Source organism: Chrysemys picta, chromosome 1 (assembly GCF_011386835.1).
Source record: "Chrysemys picta bellii isolate R12L10 chromosome 1, ASM1138683v2, whole genome shotgun sequence".
Lineage (NCBI taxonomy): Eukaryota > Metazoa > Chordata > Testudines > Emydidae > Chrysemys > Chrysemys picta.
In genome coordinates this window covers 139,067,254-139,077,423 of record NC_088791.1, presented here as the reverse complement: position 1 = coordinate 139,077,423, position 10,170 = coordinate 139,067,254, and the positions used below count along the sequence as shown (strand labels likewise).

At 44.4% G+C, this 10,170-nt stretch overlaps 1 protein-coding gene across 1 annotated transcript in view; it reads left to right on the top strand.

Annotated features, from left to right (window-relative positions):
* The first annotated feature begins 2,208 nt into the window (after positions 1–2,208).
* The window catches only part of LOC101945114 (alpha-2-macroglobulin-like), a 22,635-nt gene continuing 14,673 nt past the window's right edge, over positions 2,209–10,170 (top strand). Inside the window, exon 1 of the mRNA XM_065555123.1 lies at positions 2,209–2,298. Within this exon, the coding sequence (XP_065411195.1) occupies positions 2,209–2,298 (90 nt within the window). The remainder of the gene's footprint in view (positions 2,299–10,170) is intronic.

The following is a 10,170-nucleotide window of genomic DNA, read 5'->3' as shown; positions in this document are numbered from 1 at the left end:
TGGTGATGTCTCTTCATTTTAGCCGGACAACCACTTTCTTGTGGATCCAGAATTGTTCCCATGAACAGGCATAATGGGTATACATTTTCAATCCATACAGGATGCACAGTTGTCATAGTTTTCATAAAACTCAATCCTAGAAAATAAAGCATCATTTCATTATGTCCTGACATTTGCGTTCCGTATGTGTATTCAGGGCCCATTCACCAGCTTCCCTGGGGAAAGTAATCTATATCTTCCCTACAACTGGTTCAGATTACCTTCACCTCCATACCAGTTCAGCTGTGCCAACCATGCCATTGTGGGACCAGGTCCAATCCTCTACCTCTGCTTGCCCACTCCCTCTCTGTCCTGGGCACAATGGGGATCAGCAGCCCCACAAAGGTTACTATTGACCCTGTGCTTCTATTTACAACACAGGCAGCCAGTGTAAAAGAGTAAGGGAGTGACATAGGATTTTCCTCTACAGGGGCTCTCAGGATGGGTCATAATCTGTCCCTAAATTATCAAAATTTACCAGTCCACTCCCTGTGTTAAGGAGAGCGGAGCCATCCTCCCAATACCAGCCAATCCTCTCAGATTTATATGATAATCCAGTCCAGTAATATTGTATATTGTCTCTTGGTATATCTTTCTATGAGGAAATAATTATTTAATAATTATTAAAACAACCTCAAGTTCTTATCTTATCTTTCACAATTGTGTGACTTAAAAAAAAACCCTAATGGAAATCAATGACAGGAGATAATCCACAGGAAATGGCTTCGCATTTGCAGGAGAAATTTAAGAGTGACTGCTGTAGGACTAAGAGATTTTGCCCATCTAGAAATATAAGAATATTCCACCTAAATACAAGGATGGAAATCCCTATGAACTCAAGTCTTAATCCTTTAGAAATATGAGAGATTCTGATATATCTGACATCAAATATAATTCTGTTTATTTGGGAAAACTGACAACAAATACTAATTAATATATTGATGGTTTATTTTTACTGTAATAAAACCATTGGAATTAGAGCTGGAAAAGCTCCTGCATATGCTCAGAGTCTAACCAATTGCCATATGTGAGTTCGGGAAGGAATTTTTCCCCAGGTGAGATTGGCAGTGACCTTGGGGATTTTTCACCTTCCTCTGCAGTGTGGGGTGCTGGTCCCTTGGTAGGATCTATTCCCTGCCGTTTCAAGGGCCTCAGGCACTGCTGCACCTCATTTCCTCCTATTCTCTGCCCGAGGCACATAGTAGGTTAGTCTCTCAAGGGCTGTAATACTTTGGTCTAATTTCAGTTGTTGGGTTAATGTGTGAGTGCTGTGTGGTATTGCTGGCCTGAGATATGCAGGAGGATGGTGTAGATTATCTGGTGGTCCATTCTTGCTTTAAACTCTATGAGTCTAAAAAGCCAATGCATGACAGATTTATTTATTGTGTAATTTAGAAAGTACTCTCCATACAAAGTCTCCAAATGCATGTGCTCCAGTTAATAGAAGATGTGGGTTTTAAGCAAAAGGAAAAAATATAAATTACACTTCAAACTACCGAACTCCCTTTTGAGCAACAGCCTGAAGAAAGAGATGGGCCCAGCCCTATACACTAAATATCAACAAATTCTGGTTTTGTTGAACCAGCATGAGAAGTGAATTACAGAGTTCAGGAACTTCCACTAGGAACATCCTGCCTCCCTCCAGACATTTTAACCTCTAGCTCCTTAACTGGCCTCAACTGCTTGTGATGGTCCATAGCAGACGAAGGTGGCTATAAAGAGCTAGGAACATCCCCACTTCATTTTTGCTCTCTCTTTTCAACCTGCTTTTCCAGACTGGTAATAGAACCAGTGCAGAGCAGAACTGGCTAAAAAAGGACTGGCTGAGAAGGGTGAGATGAGGAACTGTTTGTGTTTGTTTTACTTATCTTTGAACAATAAACCTACTTAATAAACCTACTTAAAGGAAACTGGGGGGGGGGGGGAGGCAGTGTATGCTTGGAAACTGGGGAGAATCCCTCCCTTGTGACATATGGTGTAGAATGTGGGCACTTTGATTGTGCCCTGATATAAGGGGAGCGTGAGGTGGATCTTTGGTGCCCAGTGACGAGGGGTAAAGGCGAGATGGCAGGATCCCACGGTCCATCCTTCTGTGCAGGAAGGAACCTGCAAATGTGGGATCCAGTGAAGAGAAAGATGAGCCTCATTTGATGGAGAGGATAAGGGAAAATGGAGGTGGTGATGCACCTGTTAGTAACAAAGGAGCAGCAGCAGATGGCCATGATACAGCAGCAACAAGAACAACAACAGCAGACTCAGGTTCTGCTCATGCAATTGATGGAGAATCAGCAGAAGTCACAATTTGCCACATGACAGCGTTGGTTAGAAATCCACTTTCAATAACAAGAGATGTTACAGAAATGGCTGGCCCAAAGGATGCCAGGCAACAGAGTCAGTGATAGAACCATGGGCTAGTTGGACCTGGGCCTAGCAAAACTGTGATGAGAAGATGACTCAGAGGCCTTACTCCTAATATATGAGAAAGTGGTGAGGGCACTGAGCTGGGAGGAGTCAACATGAATGCCCCACCTAGCACTGATACTGAGAGGCCAGGCAAAGGCAGTTTACTGAGCAGTAAGTGATGAACAGGCGAGTCCCTATTTGGCAGTGACAGCAGTCATTCTAGACCAACTAGGGTTGACTCCAGAGGCATTCAGACACCAATTTTGAGTGGGGCACAACCAAGGGTAGTGTCTCAGAAATTATGGGACCTTGTGGCTCAGACCCAACTCAGTAGAGAGAATCGTGGGACAAATTGTCTTGGAGTAGTTCTTAAAACGTCTACCCCTGGGAGCCCAGAGCTTGGTAAGGCGCTTTCAGCCACCCTCAGTTGAGGAAGCTTTTGAATGAGCAGAGGCCTTCTTTGAGTCCAAAAAGAGGTAGATGAACAGCTGGGGCAATATGGCAGAGGGTGACCCAGGGAAGTTCCCACAGGGAAAAGACCTCATGTGGCCGAAACTTGGGGGATACACAAGAGTTACAGGGGTCCCAGGTAATTCCACATCTTACTGGAAACACTTGTGGGGATGGTGAGGGGGCCACGTGGTGTGTTTTAATTGTGACCAGCCTGGGCACATTAGATGAGAATGTCCAGTCATGAAGTGTGTTCTCCGAAACGGTTACTTGAGCAGGACCAGGAGCCAGGGTCTACTCAGAAAGTTATGGCAGGGCTTGTGGAAACCAAAGTCTCAATCCTAACAGGGTACTACAGAGCCCCAGACTGGCTTCCAATTAAGCAAGGTAGTGTGGGGACCCAGACAGCGCCACGCCAACGAGAAGAAGCCCAGATAAGGGGCTATGGGTGGAAGCAGGGCTCCAGAGCAGGTAGGGATTCAGGGAATACCTGTTTTATGGGTCTGTCCTGGGCACCGGGGAGCTTGCAGAATGATTACAAGTGATGGTGTGATAAATAAAGTGTGTGGGGGGGGGAGGGGGGAGCTCCCTTTTGTGTACACCCACCCAGCCAGTTAGCTATAAAGTCCCTCTCGGTGGCTGCTTGCTTTACCTGTAAAGGATTAAAACTCCCCAGGTAAAGAAAAGGGAGTGGGCACCTGACAAAAAGAGCCAATGGGAAGGCTAGAACTGTTTAAAATGGGAAAAAAGCATTCCCTTTGTCTCTCCGTTGTTCTCTCTGGGCTAGAGGGACAGAGCAGCAATCCTATGAGCAGCTTTAAGCCAGGTATGATCATAAATCATCAGATCATACCTAGAACTACTTATCTGAAATGCCAAATGTGTAAGATCAGAATGTTTAGCTAGACATGATCAGGTTTATTTCTGTTTATTTTTTAAGGCTTGTGGATCTCCTCTGTGCTAACCCGAGAGGGCTTTTGTTTGCTTGTAACCTTTAAGTTGAACCCCCAAGAAAGCGATTCCAAAAATTAAGCACCCAAAATAGCTCTTTTAAAATCTAGCAAAAGCCTCAGTTCCAGATGTATTTTCTTCCTTTTTGTTTTTAATAAAATTTACCTTTTTTAAGAACAGGATTGGATTTTTGGTGTCCTAAGAGGTTTGTGCATGTGGGTTGATTAGCTGATAGAAAACAAAGGAAACTAGCTGTGGCTTTCTCAGCTCTTCCCCGGAGGGGTGTGTGTGAAGGGGCTTGAGGGTACCCCACAGGGAGGAATTCCCAAGTGTTCCTTCCTGGGTCCAAGGGTGGTTTTTTTTCCTTTTGCATTTGGGTGGTGGCAGCATTTCCCAAGGTCAAAGAAAAGCTGTAATCTTGGGAGTTTAATACAAACCTGGAGTGGCCAGTATTAATTTTTAGAATCCTTGCGGGCCCCCACCTTCTGCACTCAGAGTGACAGAGTGGAGATTCAGCCTTGACAGGTGGAAAGCAAGTTACAGTACCTCAAACATGAGAAAGGGCAACTGGTGAGAGATCTTTGTCTCACTCAGGAGGAAAGAGGTCCTCCAAGTCCAGGCGGAGAAAATGAGACCGTGTATTGACTGTGCCCGGTGAGGCTAACTGTGTGACCCTGATCCCATTAAATAGGGCTCAGAAGGACAAGGATTAGAGATTTGTTCCAGTTAGATTGTATTTGGGTCTATGGGACTTCAGGAACCCTCTGTGATATGTCTGAGTTTCTGTGTAATGTTAAATGTTTTATGGAATGCTTGTGTTTTGGTAAATGAGTGCTGGGAATGTTTTGATTGGTTTGGGAAAATTTGGGATCCACTTTGGATGGAAGGCCCTGGAGTATTAGGAATGTTTTCTGAAATTTGTCTGTGATAAATATATTTTGCCTTGGGAGGGGTTGTAGGCCTTGCTGGAGCCCTAGGCATAAGAGTGTGAACCACAGGCTGTGAACCAGAGTAGGCCTGGTCTTGGCAAAACAACACCACCCCATTAGGTACTGGCTAACCAAATACGCACATTCCTGACCAGAGAGGATGACACAAGAACACCCAGAGTTCTCAAGTTCTACATAAACAGATTCTTAAGAGATGGTACAGGAACACGCTGACCCCTCGAAGATAAGGAGGAGATGATAGGATAATGGATAAGGATGTTTTGTTTGAATTAGCAGGTACAAGGAGAAGGGTGGTAACTAGCAATGTCTGGAGTGTGATACAGAACTTATTTGTATCAGTGTATAAAAGGAGAAGACATAGGCGGGGCACCTATTTCCAGCATGGGGGCAGAGTACTGGTGCACTGACTGAGCTGGTTCCATTCTCACAGGCACACATGTTAGTGTACCTGAAGCTCCTATGGGGGGCTAGTACCATGTTTTGTCAACAATAAACCTGGGAAGCACCTTCACCACCAAACAAAGCCTGTGGTCTTGCTTATGAATAACATCAAGGTCTGCTGAATCAACACACTCCACTCTCTGCTAGTGCAGCTGACATTGGAGGGCCAAAAACAGCAACACCGGCAACAGTAACAACATTCCATAGCACTAGCAACAACAGGGCTCAGAGTAGCCCCAGGAGGCATTTCACAGGTCAAAAGAGGGGAGAGGTGTTACAAGGTAAGTAGACCAGACTCAGTCCCTGTGTCAGGGCAGGGAGCCCAAGTGAGCCAATTAAAGGGGGCAGGGCTGCAGTTGAGGCTATAAAAACCTGCCAGAAGGCAGGAAGAGGAGATGGGTGTGGAATGGGGGCTTTAAATTCTCAATTGACAAAACTAAAGGACTAAAATTTCCTTTAGTTTTGTCAATTGATAATTTTTTTAAAAAGATTGTAAATATGGACAGAAAATAAGTACAATTAAAAGCTTCAATTTTTTAGGTGTGATACTCGATAGCAAGCTCACTTGGAAGGACCAAATTCAAAATATTAGAGATAAGTGTAAAGCACAAACCACTTACTTAAAAGTATTTCTGGAACTTCCTGATGTGCACATAAGAAAGCAGTGGTAATGCCATTCAAAACACTAATAAGACCAGTGATTGAATGTAGGTGCCAGGCTTTCAGTTTGGCTTCAAAAATGAATTTGAGAAAGCTTGACTCACTCCAAACTCAGGTGTTGAGAAATGCATGTGGTGCCTTCATCACAATGCTACTGTGTGTACTGAAGATGGCTGCAGGTAAAATGCCTATTGCTTTAAGAATGAAGCTTTTATAGACAACCTTTTGGGCTAAAGTAACTGGAAACAGTGAAGATGGAAACAATAAGCTAATGTATGATGAGTGCTAGGAATTAAGTGGTCAATATATAGATCAAAACCTCAAAATACCTCATGTAAGTAGAGTTAAACCATGGACAAAGGATCTCAGTGAAAAGAAAAACCTGCAAGAGGTTAAAAATACATAGCTTTGGGAAAATGCATCATAATTGAAAAAGTATACCACCTGAGAGAGATATAGAACTGCATAATGAAATTAAAAAGAGGTAAGGGAGTGTTAAATGTACAAGATATAGCAAATCAATGTGCTTGTGATAAGTAGGGATGCTACTGCCAGATGTACACCAATAGTTCCAAAATGTAAGAACAGGAAGAGTGGGAACAGCATTCTGCATTCCTTCACTTGGAATCAAGACAACTGTAAGGCTATCAAATTTTGTATGTATTTTGTAGCTGAATGAGCAGGGATAATACTGGCATCGAACTAGGGCATAGATGTGTGCCCAGCCACTGTCTGATTGCTTATCAGGATTAGTGGCAGTCAAAAATGGCACTTCAGATAGCAGAAATAATACACGTAATGAAATGTTACTGTTGACAACAGAACGGATGCAGTTGGGTGTAATCATAGTAATAGCAAGGGTCCCAGCACATGTAGGGCTAGTGGGCAATGAGCTGGCAGACAAAGTAGCAAAACTGCTGTCAAGTACAAGGAAACTGATTTAGAGATTTCTTTGAATAAAGTGGAGTTCAAAAAAATCTCAAAAAGAGGAATGGCAAGAAGTAAGAGCAAAAGAAACAAAGTGGAAAATACAGATGTACTCCAAGACACAGACAAAAAGCGAAGGGAGCCTAGTTAGAACTTAAGTGACTATTTAAACTACAATGGCCAGTTAGTTTCTAAAAAAAAATAAAGATGGATTATTGTTGGATTGTTTAGTCTCCAGAAGAGAAGAATGAGGGGGGATTTGATAGCAGCCTTCAACTACCTGAAGGGGGGTTCCAAAGAGGATGGAGCTCGGCTGTTCTCAGTGGTGGCAGATGACAGAACAAGGAGCAATGGTCTCAAGTTGCGGTGGGGGAAGTCCAGGTTGGATATCAGGAAAAACTATTTCACTAGGAGGGTGGTGAAACACTGGAATGCGTTACCTAGGGAGGTGGTGGAGTCTCCTTCCTTGGAGGTTTTTAAGGCCCGGCTTGACAAAGCCCTGGCTGGGATGATTTAGCTGGGAATTGGTCCTGCTTTGAGCAGGGGGTTGGACTAGATGACCTCTTGAGGTCCCTTCCAACTCTGATATTCTATGATTCTATGATTCTATGTGGGAGGTGCAAGGTCCCGGAAACAGTTGATTATCTTCTTTGGGAGTTCAAAGAGTGTACCATTGAAAGGGGGTATTTATATGAAAAATATAGACGCCTTAAAATACCTAAATTTTCACTGCAGATCCCAGTAAGAGCATCAGAAAAAGGGGCCCTATAAAAAAGCAATATTGCAATTCTTTAAGAATACTGGGGTCGGTGAGAAACTTTAATTATTGAATTATCTGTGGTGTCCAGTGCCTGGAGGTTATAGACTCTGGTTTGCCATAAAACACAAGAAGAGGAAGAAGAAGAGGAGAAATGATTGGGGCAGGCTAAATCTGAAGAGAGGAGTCACAGAGGAGTGGAGCTAAGACCTATAGTGGGCCTCTGGAGCAAGGGGTCAGTGCCCAGGAAAGTTGCCCTGAACCTGCTGTTCAAGAAGGGTAATGGAGCCAGTAAGAGCAGAGCTGGCTGAATAAGGACTGGCTGAGAAGGGTGAGCTGGGGACCTGTTTGTTTTGTGTATGTCTGAACAATAAACCTACTTAAAGTAGCCTGGGCAGGACAGTGTATGCTTGGAACCTGCGGAGAAGCCCTGCCCTGTGACAGTCATCTGGGAATATCTCACCAAATCAATTTCATGCCATTGCAGGGGCCTTGGTGCACTTCTGTCCCACCTATTTTCTCCCCGTGGCACATAATAGTCCAGTCTCCTGTGGTCTGTAATACCGTGGTCTAATTTCGGTTGCTGGATTTAGTCTTTGGGTGCTGGTGACCTGTAATAAGCAGGTGGTCCGATTATGATTTCTTATGATCCCTTCAGTAGGTGTGATTATTAGACTCTGGATTTGATCTTTTTGCATTTGACCTTTGGCATAAATTGATAGTTGTAATTAGGACCGACACTGTTGAAAATTTTCCATCAAGACTGTTTGACAGAATATTTTGTTTTCTACTAAACATGACAGCATCTGCTTTCTTCTGAAAATTTCAATTTATTTAGTTGATAAACTGAACTCCCCAAAAGCTAAAGTCTTCTGGTTTTGGCTGAACCCCCCCCCCCCACAACATTGCCTCAGGAGAATTATAGGTTATCTTATCTGATTCATCACCTCTCCTCCTCAAGACAGAAAACCCTGGTGTGTAACAGTAGATGTAGTCTGAACAGACAGCCCATCACATAAAGGAGAATGGGAACATGATGCACCCAAACTGCAACTCCCTTGAGAGACGGTGTGGCTTTCCAAATAAAAATATTTTTGTTTTCAGTTTGTAGCTAACAATTTGGTCCATGAAGGAAAAAAAAAAATTCCAACCAGTTGTACTTGTAATGCTTCTATGATTCTGTAACATTATGTTCTGATGCAGTAATATGCCTCTTTGAATAAACATTAAAATGCAGGAAAACGTGATCTTGAAGGGCAGGTTTTATCAGACAAATGTACAATTATCAAAGTCAGAGAGTGGTAATATTAGCAAAACAACATAGTTAATGGGATTTTTTTAAAAGTATATCTAATTATAAATATGAAGGAGATGAGAACTGGGATACAGAGCCTTTCACCAGTCTGAATACAGCAGAGGTTGCTAATAATTGAAGAAATGTTATCATTGATGGCTACTGTGGAATGGGCTGGTGGGTTTTAAGTAGAGATGTTAGTGATCCTATATGATCTCTTCTGAAGCACCTTGGTGGGGAGCAATATGTGTTGGAAACCTGAACTACCACTATACTTATTGTATTGTTTCTGTGGGTATACAGAGGGCATCAGTCTCCAGGGCCTGCCAAACTAGTATCTTTCACCAGTGCTGGAATGCTTTAACAAAACGAATACAGTAAGCCTCAGTACTTATACAAGACCACCAGGGCTACCAGCCCTATGCACAACACCAGGCACAGTGTGGGCAAAATCATGTTCCAGGTTTTAAGCAGACTAGGTGAAGACAAAATCAGTCTCCAACTTCCAAAATAGAATTATTGCATAATGAGGTCCATTATGTATGCAACCATCTACAGTGCACCAATTATTGTGGTGCACAGAGAACTTTATAGTGGGTTATACCTTATTCTAACAAATATTCTCAGACAGAATACAGTAACTCCCCACTGAACGTCCTCTCGCTTAACTTGTTTCAATCTTACGTCCCTGCTCAATTACAGAACATGCTCCATTTAAAGTTGTGCAATGCTTCACTATAACGTCATTTTGCTGCCTGCTTTGTCCACAGCTGGCAACCCCCCCATCAGCTCCCCTATACCCTGCCCTATAGCGCCTCCCTCCCACTGGCAGACCCTGCAGATCAGTGCCTTCCCCTTCCTCCCCCCACCTCCTGCCCGTGGCAATCAGCTGGCTTGAGGTGTTCAGGAGGGAGGGGGGAAGAGCGAGGACTCGGCACGCAGGCTCCCTCTCCCTCCCCTCCTGAACGCCGCAAACCAACTGATTGCCATGGGCAGGAAGCAGGGGAGGGAGGGGGAGCCTGCGCGCCGAGTCCTCGCTCCTCCCCCCTCCCTCCTGCCCCCTGAACGTCACAAGACGCTGATTGCCGCGGGAAGGAGGGAGGGGGGAGGAGGGAGGATGCGGCGCACCTCCCCGCTCCCTCCCCTGCCTCCTGCCCCTGGCAATCAGGTGGCTTGCAGTGTTCAGGAGGCAGGGGAGGGAGGAGGAGCCTGCGCGCTGTGTCCTCGCTCCTCCTCTCTCCCTCCTGAACGCTGCAAGCCAGCTGATTGCCGCGGGCAGGAGGCAGGGGAGGGAGTGG